This window comes from Hydra vulgaris, chromosome 01, assembly GCF_038396675.1.
Source record: "Hydra vulgaris chromosome 01, alternate assembly HydraT2T_AEP".
Classification (NCBI taxonomy): Eukaryota; Metazoa; Cnidaria; class Hydrozoa; order Anthoathecata; family Hydridae; genus Hydra; species Hydra vulgaris.
The window spans coordinates 35,577,897-35,605,360 of NC_088920.1; the positions used below are offsets into that span (position 1 = coordinate 35,577,897).

At 26.0% G+C, this 27,464-nt stretch overlaps 1 protein-coding gene across 1 annotated transcript; it reads left to right on the top strand.

Annotated features, from left to right (window-relative positions):
- Nucleotides 1-27,464, top strand: LOC105845342 (SPRY domain-containing protein 7). The gene is made up of 5 exons (XM_065788008.1): nucleotides 1-247; nucleotides 810-926; nucleotides 17,579-17,739; nucleotides 22,656-22,758; nucleotides 27,060-27,464. The coding sequence occupies exons 1-5, from the start codon at nucleotides 103-105 to the stop codon at nucleotides 27,155-27,157; spliced, it is 624 nt and encodes a 207-aa protein (XP_065644080.1). The 5' UTR covers nucleotides 1-102; the 3' UTR covers nucleotides 27,158-27,464.

Consider the following 27,464-nt stretch of genomic DNA (forward strand, 5'->3'; position numbering starts at 1 on the left):
TTTTATTGATTTTAAATTTTATCATTTAGTGGTTAAAAGAAGCAACAACATTTAAAGGAAAAATTGAACTATGCAGTTAGAATACTTTATACTGTTAATACTATGTACAAGTATATGAACTTTTGTAGATTAGGTTTGATAGGGTGTTGTTTCAAAAACAAAAAGCTTGATTCAGATTCTGGATCTGATGAAGATTTTCTTATAAACAAACAACAAGAAAACATTATATTAGACACCAGGTTAATGGGTAATATATTAATATAATTTTCTATTATTTAAGTTTTGCTATGAATAAAAAAATTATTTATGAGTTTGTGATTTTTTTTTTTTTACAAATTTACTTCTCTAAGGCTGTTAGTTACTATTGCGGAAGCTAATCATTTTTTCTTCTTCCTTAAGCCTTTAAAACTTAAGCTATGGCAGACAAGGTTGTTTCATTGTGACACAAATGTGTACTTTGGAGTTTGATTTAAAAATATTTTATATGGAAGAGTTGGAAAAAAAAGCTTTATTTTCAGTCTTGATCCCTTTTTAAGTTTCACTTTAAAAAAACCCTTAATTGTTTATTAATCAATTAAATTAATACTTAATTAAGGGTTTTTTTAAGGTGAAAAATAAATTTTGATTATAATCAAAATAAATAAATTTTGATTATAATCAAGTTTGAATAATGCTAATAACATTATATAAAAAGGTATATAGTGAAAAAATTGGTTTTTTGACCCATTATTAATTAGAATTTTTAGATTTAAAAAAAATAAATGTTCAATATTTACATATAGAAAATTTGTAAAATATATTTGGTATAGGAAATGGTGTTGTAGTTATTAAAAATGGGCAAAGAGTTTGTGGATCTGGTTCAGCGCTTGCAAATGTTGACATATTACAAGATAAAGCATACTTTGAGATCAGAATACAGGCATTAGGTTTATTTGTTTTTCTGTATTGTTAATTTTTTTAAAAATACATTATTGTTCTTGTAAATGATTTTTTAATAAAAAATGATCTGCTCTGGAAGAGCAAGATTATTTTCTATCTAACTTAAATAAGTTATTTAAACGCCCTAAATTATATAAAACTTCATAATCTTGAAAGTTATTTAAAAACAAATCAAAAAATATCTTCGTTATATTCTTATCTACTTTTTTCTTGAATTGTATCAATTTTGGTAGTGGAAAATAACAAACACTCTAAAAATAAGAAGAAAAAAACAGTAAATATTAAGATATATTATTTTTTTGACAACAATTTAATTTTTTTTGTTAATAAATTTTTTTTAGCCAATTTTATTTAGATGTTCATTAGTAGAATGTCAACAAATAAAGATATGTAAGTCAACGTTCATAAAAAAAACATGATATGTCGTGTCCTGGAATAGTTAAAAAATAGTTTGTAGATGCGATTATTTCAAGATGATTGTAATTATTTAGTTTAGTAATGTAAATAATTTTTTTAATTAGAATTTATATTTCCATGATAAAACTGTTTCTAATGTTTTTCGATACCTTCTGTACTCATTTTGCCTTAAACTCTAATCTGAATATATATATATATATATATATATATATATATATATATATATATATATATATATATATATATATATATATATATATATATATATATATATATATATATATATGTATATATATATATATATATATATATATATATATATATATATATATATATATATATATATATCTGTGTGTGTATATACATATCTTTATGCACCATCAGATTTTTTTAAGTTGAATGTAGATTCCTCAGACCATAAAAAAGTTTTCCTAAATGGTACTGACATTAAATAATATATTTTGCAAAATTAAATCTTTTTAATTGGGAAAGTTTGTGTACCTATGATCAGATTTTTTCGATGCCTTAATTCAATGCCCCAGACAAACACAGACTTTTTCTAGTTTATCTAAGCCTTTTATCGCTTTAGCTGACATTTTAGTTCTCCTATCAAAATAGTATTTTTTAAATTGTTGATTAATAAATAATTTTGGTAAATGACATCATTTATTAGAGATATTTGCCGAATTCTTTAATTTTTGGTTTAGAAATGTTTATAAATTTTATACTTAGCAAATTTAAAGACAGCTTTTTATTAATTGAAGCAATAATTAATGCTTTATGGTAATAATTCAAGACAGATGGTGAATTTGACACATTGACAATTTGCAACACATTGACAAATTGTCAATGTGTTGCAACGCATGTTAAAAAACATTTAATATTTCCCAATTTATGTTGTTTTTGGCAAGTATTCTACATTAAAACCTGTCTCTTAACATTACAAATCAAAAAACTAAACATTACAAATCAAAAACTTTGTCATTAAACAATTTAAATTTTAAAATTGACTTGATAATGCTACACTTTTTTGCAATCTTTTTAATTGTTCAATTTTAAAAATAAAATAAGCAATATATGTTTTAAAGAATAAGTTTCATTAAATATACTCTCGCATGATTAAATAAGAATTTCAAGTATATTTGTACCCGATGAAAAGTTTAGCAAATTAATGGTGTTAATTAAACTTTCAGAATGTTAAATACAAAATAATTTTTTTAACAGAATCTTAATAAGGATAGTAATCATTTAATAACAATAAAAATAACTCAAAAATAATTTATTGCAATAGACAAGCTTAAAATATCTAAAATATTTATTCATATTTTTAATCCGAACTTTGCAAAATTTAGAAAATGAAATAATTAAAGAAATCCTATAGTAATTTATAATGAAAAAAAAAACTTTTATATAATACTAAGTAACTAAATGAATTCTTTAGTAAATTCTATAATGAAAAAAATATATATTCTATAATTTGATAAAAAAAAGAATTTTTACATTTCTTATCGAAATTCTGCTATGATGTCATATACGCTAAAACTCTTTGAAGTTAAATGTATTTGAATAAATTTTAAAGTCTGTAGATTACGGCGTATATTTTAAAGATTTAAAGCGACCCGCTAATACGGAGACAGCGAGCTTTAAGTAAAACAACAAAATTAGTTTTTCTTAGTATATGTTTATTATTTTGTTTTACTCAAAAAATTCCAAGCCCAAACATTTTTTTTTATCGTTCTCTTTAATATGAACACAACTTGTCTCTTTGGGATCTCTTTAATAAGTTTACCCTCAATCTAGTTTTTTTAATAGATGATATTTTTCATATTGCTATCAAGTCTTGTACCTAGGCCATATAGTTTGCTTGTACCTAAGGCCATATGTGTGTTTCTCTGGTAATTAATAGATTGTTGAATTGGGAGACAAAACATTCTCATTTGAGATAAGCATAAACATGCAAAAATTTGGAGTTTGCACAATGCCTGTATGTGTCAAAACTCAAACATCTAAGAATCCAGTGTACACCTCTGGATTAAAAAAAGCTTATTTTACCTAGGGTCACTAATTTCTGAACACTTCTACATGATAGACTTTTATATTTTAAGTCATTATACCTATATTAATACAAATTAACTAGTATAGAGATATGATCTTATCAGTTTCACGATTTTTAGACAAGTCTCGGGCTTTTTAAATTTTGTAAATATACATATTGTGGAGTGTCTGTTTTGTTTCAACTTTTTTTGAGTTTTAAATAATAAAATTTACTTTTTTTATTATCATTTAACATAAATTAACTTCTTACTTTTCTCAACATTTTTATAAATGAATTAAAATATGGTTTTTTTTTTTTTTTTTTCATTATTTCTTAAATATGTGGCTTCGCAAGTAACATTTTTTTACTTTTAAAAAGTTATTAATTAACAAAAAGTATTGCTTGTTGCAAAGAGAAAAACTCAACTCTAACCCTGACTTTACCAGTGCTTTTTTTTTGTGACAAACAAAGATTTAAGTTTTTAAGTATCACTTTTTAAAAAATATATACCGTTGCGCTTTCACTTGCCTTAAGACAAAAAGTTTAATGTACGCTTTAGATTAGAGTGTTTAAGCATACAAGCGTTATGTTAAGGCAGTGGTAGAAATACAAAAAAATTTCTTGTAAATAGTTAATAAGTCTTAGGGAAACTTCCTTTCTAAGGCATCACCTTTAAAATGTATGCTAGAAATCTGATTTCTTACCACTGCTTAAAAACGTACGTTACATGAATAATTAATGAGTACAAAACTCATACTTTTGTTTTCAATTTAAAAAATTAATGACTTGAAACGCGCATTTTGAAAGTTTTTTATGCTTAACGTTTTTGAAATTTGTCATGGTAGCAAACTTGCTAGCATTTGTACTAACACCGCTTGGAGATAACACGTGTATGTTTAAACTCTCTATTATTTTTGATGCAGTTTTATAAGTTATAACATGTTTACAAGGAATTAAATTTTTGTAAAAAATTGAAAAGGAGAAAGAAAAACCAATGAAAAAAACAACAACTAGTTTTTCAAATTTAAATAACTTTTTAAATCAAAATCCTTTCTTATTTATAAGGAAATATCTGTTTTTACTTTTTTGATATTGCACAATCTGTTATTTATATAAAGCTGGTGTAGCTATTATAAAATATTATTTTCTAAACTATTATTTTTTGCAAAATAATACTTATAAATTTAAATGAAGACATTGCAAGAGCTATATAGCTTCAAGCGTAAATTCAAGTAAAAAATAATAACATTAGAGTTATATCCATAAAAAAGGATTTTTTTTTTAAATTATAAAAAATTAACTCTTTATAAGATGTTGTTTAAAGTTTAAAGGGTAAGGTTGCTGATATTGTACCTTCTAAGAATAAAGTCGAAAATTGAGAAAAAATACAAATTAGAAACAATGAGACTTTATTATATTTTATAACTTAAAAAATAAAAACTGTTCTAAAAAAGTTGAAATATTCAAAAATTTAACTGTTGTTATTTGATAGGGAATTAAACTTTAAAAAACATGCTATTGGTACAATTTAGGAAATAAAATCCTAAATGGTACCATTATAATCCAATATTGTACCTATCTTGGTTTTACAAATACTATATTAATTTGCAGTACATTTTGAATGATTTTTGTAAGATCTTTTTCTGTGCCAAGCAATGTAAAAAAGTTTTGAATTTAATAAACTATGAAACTGTAAACTTTTCTGGAATAGTCTGAAAATAGGTATCATCAGTGAGGTCAGGCCTTCTGAGGAGACGCGTGCGATCGCACCTCTTATTTGACCACGCATATAATTTTTTATGTTGGATAACTTGGCCATGATTTTTTTGCATATATTAAAAATGGCGTGCTTTAAAAAGGCGCTGAAAATCCAAACTGAACTAAATAGAAAATTAAAATATAAATTAAAAAATTAGATTAAAAGTGAGATTAAAAAAAAATATTAGGCTTATAAAATAAATTTTAAAAAACAAATTATTTTTTAATTCTTTTTTTTTTTCAACCTATCCTTAAGATTTTTCTTTTATAACAAAAAGTCTTTTGTAAAAAGTCTTTCGTAAAAAAGATTTTAACGTCTTATACAGAAAGACTTTAAAGACAATTTTTTTGTGCTAATGTTTTTTGCTTTAAAGTCTCTGATTCCTTTTGTTGCAAAAAATGGAATGGCTTCACAGCGAAACGTTTAAACTTTTAAAGTGATTTTAAATTGAAACGTTTCGATTTTTGGATAAAGTCGTTATTGTTTATAATTTTTTTTTTACGACTTTAATCAACCCGTTGATTAAATGTTCTTTATAAAATTAATCATAGAAATAGTTATAAACGATTTGAATTAGTAAAAAAAATTTAGGATTCAGTATAAAATAATGTAAATATTTATGATTTACTGATTGTAGATGAAAAAATAAATAATAATAATAAAAAATCGTTGCATTTATTAAAGAAAATGTTTTAGCAAAAAAAGGTTTTAGTTTTTTTGATAAAGCCCTAAAGGTTTTTTGCATTAAAAGACGGAAATAAATCAAGTTATAGAAATGTTTATGAAATTAAATCTATATTAAAAAAACATAAACAAAAAAATAAAAATATAATTATATATATATTATTTATCTATTATTAAAATATATTAAAATTATTATAACAATATATATTTCTTAATTTTAATGTGTTTATTGTAAACAGAAGTAAATTGCAACATTAAAACTTTATTTAAAAGCATTTCGCGTAAAATAAAAACATTTATAAAGATCAAAGTTATTTATTTAATATATATATATATATATATATATATATATATATATATATATATATATATATATATATATTTAAACAACTTTAAAAAGTATTCTACACAATAGAGTGCTCAATGTTCTTAAAAGAACAGAGCAATTATATTAGATTAAATTAAAACTTATATATATATATATATATATATATATATATATATATATATATATATATATATATATATATATATATATATGTTTTAATTTAAGTTATTTATCCAAATGTAATTATAAGCATGATTATAATTTAAAAGCATCATTTCATTTAGATTTTCAGTGCTTTTCTAAAACATGCCATTTTTAATATATGCAAAAATATCGTGGCCGATTTATCAACAAAAAAAATTATATGCGTGGTCAAATAAGAGGTGCGATCGCACGCGTCTCCTCAGAAGCCCTGTGAGGTATAACTTTTATATTAAATATGTAACTTACTAAAATGGTAGCTAGAATTTTGGTTGGAAAATGATGTATATTACTGCACATTATATTAATAATACGAAACAGAAAACCTTTAACCCAATGTTTAAAGTAATACTCTAAACATTGAACCACAAAAATAAGAAAACTTTGGCATCATATCAATTTGAGGAAACTGTTACCAGAATCTAGTTTTATCTCACAAAACAATTGATTCATTAGTTCAACATACCTAAGTAAAAATTTTAGTCAAGAGATATTTTTTGGGTTGTAAAAAAAATTAGATACAGCAAAAGTGCAATTTAGGTGCCGGTACAATATTGGCAACCTTACCCTAATAATTAATGTTTTCTCATTTTTTTGATCAAATGAAAAAACATTTTGTTATAAAATCATTACAACAAAACAAACAAACAAACATAGTTTAAAAAATCAAAAGTGGTGGTAATATAAAATAAAATTTTTTAATTTTTTCTTAAATTGTGGAATTTGTTATTGTTGGTTATGAGAAGTTGCCTAAATATATATTCTTGCTCTTGCAAGATGATAAATAAAATTTTTTAAATTATGTTTATTTAATGATTTCTTTTTTTATGCGCCTATAGCGTCTTTTTTCTTTGTTGTTTCACATTAAAAAGAACTTTATTAGTTAAACGTAAAGCGCCTCATTTAGATTAATGCAGTTTAACATAACTTATATGCTAACTAATTCTCTTGATATTTACAATTATGTCTTTATATTATAGACAAATATGTCTATATACATATACAATTGTTTACAAGTAAAGCTAATTGATTGTTAGCTTTAAAACAATTATTAAATATAATTACACTTTACATTCTTTACATTTTTGATGGAAAAGTTAGGTTAATAAGAACAAAATTTTCTTTGTTTTTTCATAAGTTATTACATTTGTATATAGCGCGAATATTAAATGTAATCATTCAAACTTCATAAGTGGTTTTTTTAACTTAATTTACTTCTTTCATCTTACCGTTTGTATAATTGTAATATCGTAAGTAAATAACACACTAGTTTATGCTTTAAAACAAGGCCTTTATATATAAGTATATATATATATATATATATATATATATATATATATATATATATATATATATATATATATATATATATATATATATGCACCTTGTCTTAAGAAGAAAAGAGAAAAGGCATCATTAGAAGATATGGCAACACTATTCCATACGAGGACAGATTTAAGATTTATAGAGAGAGAATAAAATCCAGAGTAAGAAAGTGTCAAGCTTGATAAAGAGATGCAACCTTAGAAGATGCTAATTTTGCAATGGATTTGATATATGGTTTCCAAGAAAGATTGGAAGTAAGAGTTAATCCTAGAAGATGAAGGGTAGATGACTCATCGAGTATATTACTGTTCATAAATGTAGGAAGATCTAAATTATTGCAATAATGATTGGGTGACAAAAATTGAGTTTTGTCTAAATTAAAGTTAACCAGCCACTGTGACCCCCATGCTGTAGCAGAAGTGAGATCCTTTTCAAGCTCAAATGCCCCCTTCAAGCAATCAGAGAGTGTGTACTTCTTATCATGACATGAATAAATAGTAGTATCATCTGCAAACAATACACCTTAGATGTGAAAATATCTGGAAAATCGTTAATGTAAATTAAGAAGAGTATAGGGCCAAGGATTGAACCTTGAGGAACCCCGTAAGTTACAGAATAAGAAGAAGAGTGCTGTCCATCGAGGACAACTTTTATACTATGATTGGGATTCAAATATCTTTAAAATGGTAACTGATACACCATACGAAGAAAGCTTATGGAGAAGACCACCATGCCAAATTTTATCAAAAGCTTTAGAAATGTCATAAGCAATGGCCTTAACCTCTTCACCTTTATGTAATGCATGATAAAACCTATCGGTTATTACTGTTAGCAAATCAGCTCTAGAATGAGAAGATCAAAATACATATTGATTCAAGATAAGTGTTTGCTAATTAAAGGCTCAAAAACCTTGCTTATGATAGAAAGAAGACTAATGGGACGGTAGTTAGACGAATCAGATCGCTCTCCAGAATTTTTGGAAAAAGGAATAACAGATGTCGCTTTCCAGCAGGCTGGAAAACAAGACCCTGATAAGCACTTGTCGAACAGGTAAATGATTCAGGTTGTCTGGAAAGCGAGTTGGAAAGTTTACTATTTGAGTCAGAGAAAGGGAAAAATTTTTGTCTTTCTCTAACTCAAATTTAATGCCTGCATAGTCACTGACACTAGAGCCAAGCCATTCAGTGTGATAAAGTCATTGACAACAGCATTAAAGTCACTGACAACAACAATAAAAACAATTAAAGTCACTGACAACAACAATATTGGCTGATGGATAAAGAGAGAGGGCTTGGTCAATATGATCAGAAATAACATCAAAAAGAGTGCAGTCTTGAGATGAAGGAGAGCGATATAGAACAAAGAGAAAGGGAATCAAGTGAAATGGTGCTAAATGAAAGCACATAAAAGAATAGTCTGTGGATACAAACTTAGTTTCCTGACAAATAAGTGAATTCTTGCGAATGTAAACGCCCAGGCTAAGCATGCGACTATTGGAGTCTTCACGAATCAAAGGGAGATACCCATCAACTCTATGATCACAAGATGAGACAGCTGAACTCAAATTAAACTCAAAAAGAGCAAGTAGGTCTGGTGAACTTTGCAAGAGGTAAGACTCAACAGAAGAAAAGTTACTTCAATGAATACAAGTATTAGTGATATATGATAGGTTTAGAGAACTTGGTGATGACAATGGTTTTTTGTGTTTTACAGTTTTTGGCACTTTATTCATTTTTAAACTTGTTAAAGAACTTGACTCAAAGCATAGATAGTACTCAGTACACTGTTTATTAGCCCAAGTAATTGCCTCATCACTAATAATAAGCCCTAAGCCGTAGCAAAGAGCCCTAAATATGGCCTTGACAATGCACACCAAAAGTACAAACAGGGACATCATCCATGCGCAACATTGCACTGTTAATACTTTGATATTTTTCAGTTGTTGATGGAATCAGCCTCTCTGAGAGCTACCACAGAGTTCTGCTCTGAGAGCTACCACAGAGAAATCCAACTACCAGCCGGCCTCAGAACCTCAAAACTGAGTTTTAGAGCTGTACCCTCATTAGGAGATAATAGAATGAGTTGCCTAGGCATAAAAACAGACACAAGCAGAACCCATATATTTAGTCAAAAAGATCCAGAGTTCAACATCCTAAACTGGAAACAATGTATTAAAAATACATTTGCGCCAGCCTAATAGATGTAGAAGGGGTGCGAGGCTGGTTGACAGATGGAATCTGTTTACTCCTTAAGTCTTTGCCTAGGAGGTCTTCTACAAGACAGTAGCCGGATGCATTTAACATCTGCCCAAGATGAGTATTTTTATCGAGACACCATCTATAGCCTTAACTCAACCAAGAGCTTCTAGGCACTTCTCCTAGCCTTTGCCTCAAAAAGCGTGTCTTACAAGGCAGCAGGACATGAAGCTGATTATTCTGGTTTACATGTTACCAGTAGCAGGATAACCTGACTTGATAAATATATATATATATATATATATATATATATATATATATATATATATATATATATATATATATATATATATATATATATATATATATATATATATATATATATATATAGATCTATAGCTTGTCTTTGGGAAGAGCGGAAGGAAAAAAGTGATTCTTACGCCAACACATACGTCACTTTTAATTACTTTTGACTTTCGTCCAACATTTTCGTGTTGGACGAAAGTAAAAACCATTAATTTAATTACAAATAAATCGTTTTTTTAAAAAACCACAAAAACGCAAATTTAATTGACCAGAATGTTTTTAAAAACATTCTGAATGTTTTTAACAATATAAACAATGTTTTTATTTTTATTTTTTTTAATAAAATGTTTTTATTTTTTATTTTTTTAATAAAATGTTTTTATTTTTATTTTTTTTGCTGTAAATCATGCGCGGAGTGTTGCTACATCGACTATCTTATAGCCTGACTCACAAGGGAGTGCAGCTACATCAACTGACAAATAGCCTGACCCGCAAGGGAGTGCTGCTACATCTACTATCTTTTAGCCTGACCCGCAAGGGAGTGCTGCTACATCAACTGAGAGTTTGGTTGGGGCAGGCAGTCTATCAATTAATAAAAAAAAAATTCCGGTCTTGCATTTTAATTTTTACTTTTTGTCAACTAAATATGGAAAAAACTTTCGGACAACATCTAAGGGTTCTTTATATATATATATATATATATATATATATATATATATATATATATATATATATATATATATATATATATATATATATATATATATATATATATATATATATATATATATATATATATATATATATATATATATATATATATATATATATATATATATGCACACTTTTTTTTTGAGGAAAACAAATCACTGTTGTACATGTGTATCACTACTCCTTCAAAATAGGCAGTGTGGCAGTAGTTATTTTGTTATAAACCATAGCTCTGTATGAAAGTGTCACAACAGAAATTAAAAAATTGATAAAAATCAGACCAATGTTGCTCATAAATCTCCTGCAAGTTCCCCTAAATATAAACTATTCAAGTCCTAATATTTAAATCTGTTTTAAAAAAGAATTGACCAAAATGAATTAGTTAGATTGCAGTGTCATGAATAATTTGAGTACAAAATTAGGGTGTTTAAACAAAATAAGATTAAAAAGTAATTTTTTTAAGTAATCACATGATGGAGAAGAATAAGTTAGATTTTTATAGTTTTCAAATAAAGTAGGGTGGCCCTATTTATAAGGCGGCCCTAGGTATATGAACTTCCTCTATATAATTTTTTGTTAAAAATAGTTCCTTATAAGCTATATCTAATAAACCCTGCTTTATGAATGTATTTAACAACTTTATTGAGTAACATTTAAATAGTTATATTTAGGTATCTTTTTGATAAGCAGATTTTTTTTTGTGAAGGTTTTATTAATTTACTAAAAATAAAGTTGTAGAAATATAAATTCAATAATAAAATAGAATTTTTTTTTTTTTCATTCAAGGTTTTAACCTTCTACACTTGGTAAGTAAAAGTAAAAAAAAAATAATAAAAAAACAATTTGATTAAAAATTTTGACTAAGTCACTCTTTTTTTGAACTGAAGTTCAATGGGTTTTGAGGGTTGTATATATATATATATATAATGTTCTCAAAGATATTTACTTGCATTTGGCGGAAAAGAAACAAATAGTTTTCCTGCTAAAAATTATTTTTTAAAGGATTTTCTCTATTAAACTAATGATTGCAAAACAATTTTTTATAATATCTCTTTTTTTTTTTTTTTCATATCAAGAGTTTTCATATCAATATTTTTCAGATATTTATGAATCTGAAAAATTTTTAATCTTGAAGATTAGAGGAGTATGTTGAGCGAGGCGCTTTCCGTGGTATAATAAAGATTTTAACTCCCAAAATAAGTATTGTCGTGAAAAAAAAATTTGTTGGAAAATTTTAAAATTAATTAAATTATAATAAATAAAATTATATTTTTATTTTTGGATTTACCCTTTTGTGTGGTAAAAACAAAAATAGTTGTAATAGTAGGGCTTGCTTCATAAGCAAGGAGTTCCAAATTTGATCCCCACCATGTCCCTAGTAATATCTGTGCAATTTGTTTCTCTGCGCAACGATTTGTTTATCAAGATTGTCTTTTGGATATAAAGGGTTGTAACAACAATAAAGTAGCCTCCTCGACCTTAGGGAGGTAAATAACACACACACACATACAAAAAGCAGCTTTAAAAGTTGAATAATTTTTTTCCTTTTATTCAAATTTATCCAGTGAAATCATGAACTAAAACACTTTATAAACTAAACAAATAAAAAAAGATAAATAGAAAAAGGGAAAACCCTAACTCCTCTGTAAACTAAATGGTTTAAAAAAAGCCTCTACAGTAAATACACACATTCATTAATCAAAGCAGATATTTTTGTAACAAAAAAACTGATAAATTAAAAATGAGCACAAGATTGCAAAAAAAATATTTTGATTATACTCACCTTGTTGTGCTTACTTATAAAAATATTTAGTTTGATGATGTCTTTTATTGATTCTATTTAACTATTTTTTTAATTAACTGTTTAACATTGTTGTAAATATATTAGAGTGAATTAATTTTTACAAGATATTGTTTTTATCAATGGTTACATATTGATACCATTATTAGGTGCTTCCTTAAATTCATATTGTGTTATGTGCTTGCTTCAGATTAATTTACGCTATTTATAAATGACCTTGAGTTGTTCAACTATTTTAAGAAATTATATATTAATATTGATTGATTGACAAGTTTTTCAAGATTGTTTGACAAGTTTTCAAGATTGTTTGACAAGATTGGCAGTTTTTCAATTATACTTAACATCATTTAAAAGTAAAAAAAGTTGCAAAGGTTTTTCATTGTTTTACCTTGCACCTCATAATAGTGTAAATGAAGGGAAAACGAGAGTAAGGAAAGGGGGATTATGGAAAAGGGGAGTAAGGAAAGCTTACAAAAAATTCTAGAGGTTAGGTTTCTTAGATCTGTTCAAATTTTGTAATAATAAAAATGTAATAATATAAAAAAAACAACAGCTGTTTTTTAGAATTTTTCAGTTGCCTTAATCTCTGCTTTTCTAATTTTTTTAATTTCTGCTTCCTAATGCTTTTTTGATTGGAGTGCCTGTTATGTTTCACTACTTTTTGAATGTTGGCTGATGTATTTTCTTTTGGCAATTTATAAGTGACAATTGCTGGTATATCATAAATTTTTAAATTCTATCCTGAATACTGCTTTATTCCTAGGTATCACATGCACTGTTCACATACTTTTTAAATGTTTCATAGACACATTGTAGTTCAGCAGCTGAACTTTATGTGAGCTATAGGGAGGAAATGCCACAACTCTATTTTGCTAGCAAAGCTGAATTGTTTCAATACTGTTGCGTGAATTTTGATTATCTATCAAATGCAGCACTGGCTTCTTCAAACTTGAAAATATTTATTGAAAATCGTTTTAACCATTTTAGATATTTAGTAACTATATTCAAGATATATTTATATCTTAAATTAATATCTATATTTTAGATATTTAGATATTAGTATTTATTCAAGATATTATTTAATAACTTTATTTAATATTCATTTAATTAGTTATTAAGTGTTTAGAATACTTTTAATAATTTTTAATAAATATTAACAAATAGCAAAAAATTTGCAAAAATTTAAATAATAGTAAACACTTATTAAATGTTTGTGTCTTGTATTCAATTACTTATTGTCTATATACAATCTAATATAGTATACAGAGTCTATATAGTGTATTAGATTATATAGACATTAACTATTTGAATACAAAACATAAGTGTTTAATAAGTGTATTTACTATTGTTTAATTTTCATTTCCATTTAAATATTAGCAATTCTATTCATATAACTTTTACTAAAGGTTAGTAATTTTTGAAGGCCCATTTTAAATAAAAGAGATAATTACGGTAAACTTAATGATTAAAAAGTAAATGAATAATTTAAAAAAATTGTGTACATTAAATAAGTTACATTTACTAGCTTTTTTTTTTCAACATTAAATTGAAATTTATAAATAAAATTAAAAACTTATGTTAGTTTATTGTAATCGTTATTATTATTAAATTCAAAGAATATTAAAGTCAAGAATATAAAGAGAAACAAAACTTTGTCTAAAAGTTTTCGTTTTGTTATTTTATTTTCCTTATGTGAAATAAAATAGCAAGCTAAACATCTAAAGTTCATAAATAAGGTTTTTTATAATTATATTTACACAATAAGTTTAATTATAATTAAACTTTTTGCGTGATTACTAAATTGTTATTAAAACAATACTCTAAATATTTCAAAATCGTTTCATCTTTCAAAAAAAAAGTTCTTAATACATTGCATTGTCTTATAATTGAGTTTTGTAATACACTTTAATTCATTTTTTAAAAGCTATCATTCAGTTAGTAACCAAATGACATTTTAAATGAGTTACAGCACATAATAACTTTTTAATCATTTAACAACAGTTTTTTTTCCCAGAGTTTTCTTTAAAAAATGTAGTAAATTTAGTAGTAAACCAAATTTTTTGAACTCTATTTGGTATATTTTTATGTAGTTATTTTATTGTTAGTTATATATTGATATTGTTATTGTTAGTTATTGTTAGTTTTATTGTAGTTATTTTTCATCTAGACAAAGTCCAATAACTGTGTTATTGTCTAGAGGAAAAAGAGCATCATTTGAAGAACCAGCCCAAATATGACAACAGTATTCCATACAGGGACAAATAAGAGATTTGTAGAGGTAGAGAATGGAATCAAGAGATAAAAAATGGCAAGCATGATAAAGAGAAGCAACCTTAGCAGATGCTAATTTAGCAATCGATTGTATATATGGTTTCCATGAAAGGTCAGTAATAAATGATAATCCAAGAAGGTGTAAAGAAGAGGACTCAGTGAAAGGGTTGCCATTCATTATTATAGGAATGTTGACAGTACCGCAATAATTGTTTGCAGTAAATAACTGAGTTTTGTTGGAGTTAAAATTTACAAGCCACTGTTTACAGAATCTGTTACAGAAGTGAGATCAGATTCAAGATTGGCTGCCTGTTCTAAACGATCAAAAGAGAAGACTTTTTGTCAAGACAGGAATATAAAGTTGAGTCATCGACAAAAAGAGTTGCTTTAGATGTTAAAGTAATTCTTAAAGGTTGTCTGGAAGCTCATTAATGTAGATAATAGACAAAACAGGACCAAGGATAGAACCTTGAGGTACCCCAAAAGTCACCGTAAATAAAGAAGAATGCTGGCCTTTTATGATGACTTTAATAAAGCGGTTAGTAAGAAATGATTTGATAATCTCAAAAACTTTCCCAGATACACCCTATGAAACAAGCTAATGGAGAAGACCAGCATGCCTAACTTTGTTGAATGCCATAGATATGTCAAGAGCAATAGTCCTAGCCTCTCCGCCTCAATCTAATGCACGATAAAATCTTTCAGTCACAGCAGTTAGCAAGTCAGCCATAGAGCAATAGGATTGAAAACCATGGAGTAGAATGAGGCTTGACTTGGAACCAATGAGAAGGAATAAAAGCTTCCATTCCTGCCTGAATCCAGGAGGTTATGTAAAAGGGGCATTTTCCAGCTGATAGGAAAAGACATCAATCCAAGGACCATTACGATGAAAATCACAAAAAGAATCTCGTTCTGCCCTAGGGTAGTAAGAAGTAGTGCGATGATAGTTAAAATTACAGTCTTGAGAAGAAGAAGAATGATAAAGAACAAAGAGAAAGGTATTAAGGTAAAGAGATGCTAGGCGAAAGCACATAAGAGAATGGTCAAAGGATTCGAACCTGATTTCACGACAAATAGGTAAACTGATGCATATGTATACCCCCAAGCCAAACATGTGACTATTTTGTCTTTGCAGATCAAAGGGTAGTACCCATCAACACTGAGATCAGAAGAAGGAATAGTAGAATTTTTAATTAGTCTCACTAAAATCAAGCATGTCTGGTGAATTTTGCAAAAGGTAAGATTCAACTGATGGAAGGTTGCTTCGCAGACCATGAATAGTAGTAAAAGATATTTTAAAACATTTAGGAGTTGAGGATGGTTTTTTGTGTTTAATATTTTGAGTTGCTTTTGGCATGTTTTTAGTTTAAAGAGAACTTGACTCATTCATAGATAGACCACAGCCTCCTAAGCAATGAGCTATGCAAAATGCTGGAGACACCATCTCTAGCCTTTACTCAACCAAGAGTCCCAAGGCAGGGAAATTTAGATGAATGCAGTTAACATCTGTTCAAGATGAGTATTTTTATCAAGACATTATCTCAAGACTTCACTCAACCAAGAAGCCTAAGGCAGGGAAATTTTAAGCAATGTTTTTCTATAAAATAATGATTGTTTTTAAAATTTTTATTCAATTATGCTTCTTTTGAGACCCAACATGATATACTTTTGAAGAACTAATTTTTTAATAATTATATGGGCCCGTCTAATGTTCAAGGGTCTTGTGAGACCCCTAAAATTATTTTTTGTTCAAAAAATTTTTAAATCCAGTGTTGGTGGCAGCATAGATTTTTCAAAAATGTTGTTATTTGGGACACTCTTTTCTTGATTATATAAAACTTAAGCAATTCATCAGAAGATTAAATTTAAATCATATAAAACCTAATCCATGTCCTCCACATGGCACATGAAGGACTTTTTTGGGGAAATTCAACCAGGTACTACCTTAAAGATTATATGAGATCATACACTAAACTCAAACTCTTTTTGCTGTTACGTCAGTTACGAATGTCAGTTACATTATGTCAGTTACATTATGTCAGTTACATTATGTCAGTTACATTATGTCAGTTACATTATGTCAGTTATATTATGTCAGTTAAATTATGTCAGTTACATTATGTCAGTTATAATATTTTTTCAATTGGTAATAACAAAAGAACAATAAATGTTCATTAAAAAAATTTTAATTTTACAAAAGCAAAAGATCTTAATTACATTATTTTAAGGTTTACAAAAGTTTACAAAGCAATGAGTAAATAGGTCTTGGTGTGTAGTGAAGGTTTTGGGGTTATTGACTCTCAAGTTAAGACTTTACTCTGTAAGACTTTCAAGTTATTAAGAGAATTATTATTGTAAACTAAAAAAAATACTAATTATAATTTTTTTACAATTTTAAAATATTACTTAAACAAATAGCTATATTATACTTAAATGTTTTGTATGTCAAAAATATCAATTAGTACTTGCAAAAAGAAATTATTAGTATTGGTTACCCAGCAAAACCATCAGAATACCAGATTCCCAGGTCTAAATCTGGTACTATGCACACCTTTAATATATATTGCATTTAAAAAAGTTATGTATTATCTTTTATATGTTTTAGGCTTTTGGTCAGTTGGTGTTGCAACTACACAATGTAATTTAAGTGCAATTCCTCCTGGTAAAGATGATTATAGTTGGGTGTTATTATCTGATGGTTCACTGTGGCATTCAAATGTAGCAGTTGATAAAGTTAATCTCCCTGTTAATGAAGGTGATTATATTGTAAGTTTCACTTTGATTAAACTCTAATATATTCAGTAAAATTTGCATAAGTGATTAATATTATGAGATAAAAGAATTTTAAAATAAGTCACACAGATTAAACATTGTTTTATCTTACTCATTATGGTTTGCAAATTATGTTGTTTTTCTAAAAATTTGATAGAAGTTATTGATTCAAGTAATTAAAAGCCTGTAAATATTAATACAATTAAATCCCAGTGACTTGAATCCTTCATAACAAGTATTTGAGTAAAGTTCCTGGTTAGCTAAACTTTTGAAGATTGAAGATGTTAGTTCGAGTTAAGGAGTCAAATTAAATTACAATTTAAAATTATTTAGAAATGTTAAAAATTTTCTTTCATTTTTTAATGGAGTTTTTTTTTAATGCTATCTATTTTTTTTTGTTAGTCTTTGTTACTTATTATTTATATTATATATATATATGTTAATACAAATTAAAATTTTTCCTATATTTCTTTATTGGTTGTTTTTTTTAATGCTGCAACATATTTTTTGTATTTTGTTAGTCTTAGTTACTCAGTGATTTGTGACAAAAAAAATCCACTTTTGCAATTTTGAGTAACATTGTATGTTGGAAAAATATGACTCAAGAAGTTTTAAATATAGGGCTTGATAAAAAATCTAACTCTGCAAACAAGAAGTTTTGAAAAATTAAGAAAAAGTTTTTTTTTTACGTTGCATAAATTTTTTTTTTCATACAACGTTATTTGTTGTATGAAGATACCAATTTAACTTTAAAATGAATAAAGTATTAGAATTAATATTTTATTCATTTTAAATACATTTTAAACTTCATTGTTGCATTTTAAAATACAATTCCTTGTTACAGTTATATAAATATTTAATTGGAATAAGTTTATTCAATTCCTAATTAAATTTTTCTAATTCATATCAAGATAAAGCTTTTAATATTGTTATAATGCAAGAAGAATATACTTTTTGAGGTCATTTTAAATGCTTTAGCCTCAAAAATGATTGTTCAGCATTGCAATGAGTGGCCATTAAAGTCAAAAAAATTCGCAATGCTGTGTTAACGTTAGGGGAAATATTTTCAATTTTATCAGTTTCGATAAAATATAATCAAGTAGTAAAGGGAAGCGTGACATGAATTTTTTTTGTGGGTAGCAAAAAAAAAATACTCTTTATGCTGCTAATACTCATTAAACTGTTGCAACTGAGGTACACAGTTGTTGTTTAGATTCTCCAGGTAAAATTCAATAATTTCTTGGTGCGTTCAACATAAGAACTATGAGAACTTTGAATTTGATATGGATCTGGGCTTATATTAGCTTTAAATAAAAATCTCTCAATGGTATTGCGGTATATCTCTCTTCTTCTTTGCATTTGATCTTCAAGTTTATCAATAATGATATAAAATGTTGACACTCTAAATTCGCAATGCTATGTTAACGTTAGGGGAAAAACTCCTAACTGGTTGTCAGAAAGTTTTGTTGACAAAATGTAAAAATTAAAATGCAAGACCGGAATTTTTTTTGTTACTTGATAGACTGCCTGCCCCAACCAAACCCTCAGCCGATGTTGCAGCCTCCCTTGCGAGTCAGGCTATAAGATAGTCGATGTAGCAACACTCCATGCATGATTTACAGTAAAAAAAAATATATATATTTTATTAAAAAAAATAAAAATAAAAACATTTTATTAAAAAAAATAAAAATAAAAACATTGTTTATATTATTAAAAACATTCAGAATGTTTTAAAAATGTCCAGAATGTTTTTAGAAACATTCTGGTCAATTAAATTTGCGTTTTTGCGGTTTTTTTAAATTAATGGTTTTAACTTTCTGACAACACGCAAATGTTGGACGAAAGTCAAAAGTAATTAAAAGTGCCGTATTTGTTGGCATAAGAATCATTTTTTTCCTTTCGTACTCCCAAATGCAACAATCTATAAAACTATATATTTATTATAGCCTGACTCGCAACAAAGTGCTGCTACATCGACTGACAAATAGCCTGACTCGCAACAGAGTGTTGCTACATCAACTATCTTATAGCCTGACTCGCAAGGGAGTGCTGCAACATCGACTGAGGGTTTGGTTGGAGCAGGCAGTCTATCAAGTAACAAATATATATATATATATATATATATATATATATATATATATATATATATATATATATATATATATATATATATATATATATTCAGTGAGAACAGAATTTAATCGTACAAAGTAGTTTTTGCATTTTATTTTGCAAAAACTTGCTTTTATCTGGATTAATAATGAAAATAACTGGACCAATTTTTTTTTTAATTTGTTATGGCTATTTCTTGTTTATAATTAATCCGTAAAAACATAAGAAAATGTGTTTGTTATACAATTTTTGAATTTTTACTTACACAGGTATTAGTTTGCATACGCAAAAATTAATTGTACAAAATTGTTTTATTATTTGTTATGAATGTTATGTTTTTTTTAATTTATAAAATATCAATTTTATTATTGAATTTATACTATTCTAGAATATTAACATTTTTGATAAGAAATGTCATTAAAAACTCTGTTCATCGAACATTATGGCACCCAAAGGTAAATATTTAAATACTACTCAATGAAAACTTGTTAAAGACTTGGTTAAACAAGGAAATACTTATAGAAAAGTTGAAAAACTAACAAATATTCCATTTACAACAGTTGGAGCCATTGTAAATAAATACAAACAATATGAAATATTTGAAATTTGTACTGGACGAGGACAAAAGCTGAAGACAACCTCACAAGATGATAGAGAACTTTTAAGAATGATTAAAAAAAATTGGTTTGAAAGTGCAACAAATATAGCAAATCATCTGAAAAACTTAACAGGAAGCACAATTTCACTAACATCAATTAGAAATCGCATTCATAAAGCAGGGTTTAGTGAATGTATAGCTCGGAAAAAAACCGTTTTTAACAAAAAATCATCTGAAGAGAAGAATGAATTTTACAAAAATGTATTATTTAATGCCAGCATCATTTTGAAAAAAAGTACTTTGATCTGATGAATCCAAGTTTTATTTAAAAAAATCTGATGGTGCGCAGAGAGTTTGGCGAAAAAGTGGCGAAGCATTTAATTTGAGTACACGAGAGGAACAGTTTAACATAGTGGTGGAAGTGTAATGTTATGAAGTTGTATGGTATGGAATGGTGTTGGTAAACTAGAATTTATTGATGAAACTATGAATGTTGATTTGTATAACAATATATTGAAATTAAATTTAAAATCATCTGCTAAAAGAATTCAATTGGGAAACAGTTTTTTGTTTCAACAAGACAATGATCCAAAACATACTGCTAAAAAAACTAAAACCTTTTTTGATGAAAATGGCATAAATATTTTAGATTGGCCTTCACAGAGTCCAGATTTGAATCCAATAGAGCATTTATGGACTTTATTAGATAAGAAAATAGGTAATAGAGCATTTACGAAAAAAGAAGATTTGAAGAGAGCTGTTGTTAAATCATGGTCTAATATTGACAATAATCAAATCAAATGTCTAGTAGAATCAATGCCGAAATGCTTGTTAGATGTAATTAAAGCAAAAGGAGGGCCAACTAAATATTAAAGTATATTGATAAAATACAAAAAATTGAAACTGTTTCTCAGTTATTTTAATAAACTGTTATAAATAGTTATTTTAATAAAACTTTTTCCTATAAAGTTTTTCTTTAACCTATAAAGTTTTTCTTGTACAATTATATTATGTGCCTTTATCCCCTTCTTTTTGTTTCAAATTCTTAACCAGGTAATTCAAAAGCATAAAGACAAATTTAACAATTTTTTTACCAAATGAATAATTGGAGAGAAAAAAGTTCTTCATAATTACTGCATGATACAGTATTTTATTCAAAGATGTTAATTTTATTGAAAAATTACTTTGAACAATTGAATTCTGTTCTCACTGTATATATATATATTTATATATATACTAAATATATAATGTATATATATATATATATATATATATATATATATATATATATATATATATATATATATATATATATATATATATATATATATATATATATATATATATATATATATATATATATATACACACACACTAAATATAAAATACCACTAGTTGCAAGTCATGACTTATTCAATCAAGTTAACATGAAAAGTTACTGGCTCTAGTGTCACAAATCTAGTATACAACAATGAAAAACTCTAAAAGACCTACTTTCTGATATAAACAACTTGTTGCTAGGGGCGTTGCTTTGAAAAAAGTATAACTTGGTTACAAAATATGCTGTTTTAGCACATTTAAAAAATCATTCATTATAATGATCTATGTATTAATAATATTCTGCTCTAAGCAGAATATTATTAATACATAAATCATTATAATGAATGATTTATGTTTATTTTGATCCTAGGTTAATCCAGACTAAATGCTTTAGTTTCATCTTAAGAAAAATTAGTACTGATTTTATAACTTTTTGTAATCTTTAAACATAACTTTCCTTTTATTTATAAAAATTATATATATATATATATATATATATATATATATATATATATATATATATATATATATATATATATATATATATATATATATATATATATATATTTGTGTCATAATTATTTTTAAAATATTGAAAGCTGATTTTATAAAACTTCAACTTTTTTAAACTAGTTTTTATGAAAAAGAAAGCTATTACTTTATTAACGTATTCAAAAAGATTAAATAAGGTCATAAATAATGTCATAATATTTAATTATCAAAAATAGGCTTCATTTTGAATTTGATGCTTTTAAATATTTTATTTTTTTTCCATTATGCTTAAGTGCTTTAAAATGCTAATTTAAATATAAATTTTATCCATTATTTAGAACACTACTTTAGTAACTTTTTGTATTTTTATAAAGTTCAGTTTATTTAGGGCATCGGTTTTGACCATGTTGAGCTAAATTTTTTTCTAAATGGAAAGAATCTTCACTGTCCTTTGCGTGGCATTAAAGGTGTGGTTCGGCCAATTATTTGTGGTATGCTTTTATTTCATAAATTATGATTAATAATAATTAAAAGTATTAATGATAATTAAAAGTATTAATATGATGTTTTTAAATAAATAATTTTGTTACATTATATTTATTAGAAAAAGAATCTCATTAAACATGTATAACAGATTTTTTTATCCAAAAATTTTTTCATATACGGTTTCAAAATAAACTTTTTGAAGACAATTTAAACTCTATTTTTCATTTCATTTACTTTAGAGTTATATAAAATTAGAGATCTCTGTTTCAAATAAGATCAAAAAATGTTTTACTTATAAGAAAATGCTCCAAACAAACAGGGAAAGTTTTTACATATCTTTATTATTATTTTGCTGTTTTTTGTATGATCAAAAAGAGCTCTGAAAATAAGTTAAAAAATAAAGGTGTATAAAAATAGAAAGAATGAGAGCTAATAGAAATAATCAGTTTCAAATAAAAGTTGTTAAATTTAATTTTTTTCAAATTAGTTTCTAACAAAAAAATCTTAAATTTTTTTTTCAAAGAAAATGAGTTAATTTTTTTCAATTTTTTCAAATGTAAAAGAAAATGCAGAATCTAAAATTGTAGGCTTAGATGAGCAAGCCTTCTGAGGAGAGGTAACTTTTGATAACTTGGCCACAGCTCTTTGCATGTTCTGATAACTTGCGTGTTTTAAAAATGTTCTTAAAAAATCAAGTTAAACAAAGCATAAACTGGAAAAATCTTAGCAAATAATAAAACAAATAAGCAAGAAAAAATATAAGCATAAAAATATATTTTTTTAATTTAGTCTCGATTAATTGTTCAAAGCTAATAATTTTTCAAGTATCATAATGCAGCCTAGCACTTAAAGATATAACGTTAGATATTTGTGACGCCACTGCTAGATAGGTATTGGGTGTGGGATCAAATATTCACTTTAATAGACATTAGAAAATAAGTAATTTAAAAGTTTGGATAAAATAACTTTAAAACTTTCATCTTTTCTAAAGTTAAAGTGAAACGTTTTTAAATTAAAAAAAAACAAACATATTTGTTATTTTTATAGTTTTTTTTTTTTTTAATAATCTTATTTATTTTCTCATTTGTTAAGATTTATTTTCTTTTTTTTAGTTAATTTTATTATTTATTGATTTTTTTCTTTATTTTTATTTTTTCAGTGTGCTTTAAAAATGCACAAATTAGTAGAACATGCAAAGAGCTGCGCCCAAGTTATTAAAAAAATTATTATGTTTGTGTTCAGAAAAGGCATGTAACTGCATGCCTTTTCCCGCCTTCCTACCCTCAATGTGAGGGTAATGAGTTGAATTATTTATTTTTTCATAAATATGCATTAGCTGTTTATGATAAGGGAAAACTTTAATTTATTGGAATATTTAAATTGTCTTTTAATATAGTTTATGCAGCATTTATTTAAAAAATTATTAAATATTATTAAATTATTTTAAAAAAGTCATAATTAGTTATTAAGGAAAATATTTTTACTGCATTTTTAAAATAGTTTATTCTTTCAATAAAAAGCTAAAGAAATGAAAATGCTTTAAGTTAAAACTTTTTTATCATATTTAATTTAAAGTATTTAATTTTAAAATACAACAATTTTTGTTGAATTATGTATACTTTTAAATCAATGAATTTTTGTTGGATTATGTATACTTTTGAAAGTGCTTATGATTAACTGTTTATAAAAGCATTTCCCGAGAAACCATTATTGTCTCGCTCTATAGAGCAAAGGTCTATAGAACGAGGCAATAATGTCTTAGAGAATTTAGTTATTAAACTTTCTTTAAATTATTTCTCTAAACTAATTTATGAAGTTTATTCAATTCGATTGAGGTCAAGTTTAAAGTTTAAATCAATTTAATTTTATTAATTCAATATCTCAAAAAGTTTTAGTGATATTGAATTAATAAAATTATTTTTATGAATTATAATAAAATTATAGTTTTATGATTTTATTATAACTTTATAAAGTTATAATTTAATGAATTTAACTTTATAAAAGTTATGTTCACCAATATCTCAATGGTAAGTGTTAAAAATGTTAACTGTTAAGAAATTCACCCATAAACAATTATCGCCTTACATTATTAAATATCAAAAGCCAAAATGATAAAACAAACAATTATTATTTTATGTATAAGATTGTTTTAAACAATAAATATAATCCTTTTCAAATACGAAATTTAGATTTTATTTCCAATTTTTGTTATATTGTTTAAAAAATATTTAACATTGTTTAAAATTTTTTTTTTAATATTTTCAAAATTAAATTTAATAAAATATTTACTTTAAAAAATTTTACTACACTTTAAAATAATACTTTTAACAATATAAATATGTATGCTAAGTTGAGTTACATTTACATGTGTTACGCTTTCTTTTTTCTTTTTTTTGCCACAAAATCTTGTAACAAAGTTCAAGTCAGCAAAAAATATATTTCTTTGAAAAATATTTCTACTACAAGGTTGCTCCTGGTTACAGCTACAATTGCAAGTATCATAAATACAAGCAAAGGAGATTTGATTTCATAAGCAACAGAGATTAAGTTTTCATTATTAAAAGAAGCTTTAAGCAGTCATAAAATAAAGATAAATAACTGAAGGAAACAATGTAAATACTCTTTAATATAAGTATCTACGTTGAAAAGATGGGATTATGCAAAACTGGAAAATTCCAATAAAACTTAAGTAAAGTAAATTATTAAGTAAAAGTAAATACTTCAAAAAAACTAGTAGTGGTAGTAAAAAAAAATGTATAAAGAATTAAATATCTTTTTGTTTCTCATTATACACGGTGTGTCCCAAAAATAACCAAACTTTTTGGATATAAAATAAAACACACATTATATCATCATTGAAAGTTATTATTTATTCAAAATAAGTTCCATTAGACTTAAAACAATGTTTGGCACGATCAACCAGCGCATGCATAGATTTTTTTATGTCATTTGTAGGAATGTTCTTCAACATCTTGGTTACAGCTGTTTGAATGGCTGGGATATCATCATAAAATGCTCCTTTCATCTTGGTTTTCAGTTTTGGAAATAGAAAATAGTCACATGGTGATAGATCAGGCGAATATGGAGGGTGGTTGATGAGAGAAATCCGTTTTTTCATCAAAAATTTGTTCACTTTTTTGGTCTTGTGAGGCAGTGCATTGTCGTGCAATAAAAACAGTTGTTTTCCTCCCGGATATTCAGATCTAACACAACAAATTCTTTTCCACAAACGATCTAAAACGCCTAAATAGTATTCTCCATTAGCAGTTCAACCTTCTGGAACAAATTCCTTGTGGACAATACCCTTCGAATCATAAAAAGTAATCAACATTGTCTTGATTCAAGACTTCTGGAAACGCAATTTTTTTGGTTTTGGCTCGACTTTGGACTTCCATTCAGCAGATTGACGCTTAGTTTCAGGGTCATATTTAAAGCACCATGGCTCATCACCATTTATGATCGAATCAAGAAAGTATGGATCGTTTTCAACAGTTTCAACAATGTCTTTGCAATGCTCCACATGAACAATTTTTTGGTCTTCATTTAATTGATGTGGAACAAAATGCGCACATACCTTTCTTTTACCCAAATCTTGAGTTAAAATTCTCCAAATAGTTAATTCCTCAGTAACATTCTCGTAGTAAAATTTGCATTGATACCAATGATTTCACAGACTTTTTCCACCAATTCAGCACGATTACTAGCTTCTGGACGATCTGGCCTCAGATTGTCATTTAAATCCTCACGACCATTTTTGAATCATGTAAACCACATATAAACTTGAGTACGACTCATACAATCATCACCATAAACTTTTTTCATCAATTTGTATGTCTCAGCGAATTTTTTTTCAAGTTTAACACAAAATTTTATATTCGCTCTTTGTTCCATTTTCGTTTTGTAACATTAGGACGCGTTTTTCTTTTATTGAAATGGCTGTAACTTTCACATCTGTCATCCGATTTACATGAATGTAGATGCGTTTGAAAGAGGATGAATGTATCTTTTTCATGCTGCAAATTATCAATGGATGGTGCTGCATGTTATATGATTTAAATATGAAGTTCGGTTATTTTTGTGACACACTGTGTAAGGCACCAGAAATTGAATAAAAACCTTTTAAAATCCGATATCTTGGCAGAAATAGTGGGGACTAATGGCTACTGAATTTATCCTTTCCATTGCGTGATTTTTTATTTTTTGGCTTAATTAAAAACAATACTTTTAAAATAATTATTTAATAAAGTTGTTAATAAATTCAATATGATAATATAGTATAACATTTTGTAAACAAATTTATTTACAGTGGATGATGGTTGCATCATTGATGTTAGTTTTTCTCGATTTATATTTCCTCCTCCACCCGGTTTTCAGAAGCTAATGGTTGAGGTCGATCTTCTTTAAAAAAGTTTCAGCTTGCATGTTTTTTTAAATTTTTATGTTTTTGCATTTTTTTTAATTGTAATTTTTTCTGCTGTATGTTTTATAAATTATTAAATTGTTCTTTCCCTTTGTTTTAAAACCTGTATTTTGTTTTAAACTCTTTACATTTTTATTTTTGTGGTTATACTGTATTTTTATTTTTATATTGTTTTTTTTTTTATTCTGTATTTTTTTAAATATTATTACATATGGCGATTACTTTTTATTCTTTGTATTTATACAAAAGGTAATATTTATATTCATTTTTTATTTATAATTGTGTAATTAA

Coding starts and splice junctions, on each gene's coding strand:
- LOC105845342 (XM_065788008.1), top strand. CDS start 103: ATGTACAAGTATATGAACTTTTGTAGATTAGGTTTGATAGGGTGTTGT. Junction 248..809: donor ATTAGACACCAGGTTAATGG/GTAATATATTAA, acceptor TATTTGGTATAG/GAAATGGTGTTGTAGTTATT. Junction 927..17,578: donor GATCAGAATACAGGCATTAG/GTTTATTTGTTT, acceptor TATATGTTTTAG/GCTTTTGGTCAGTTGGTGTT.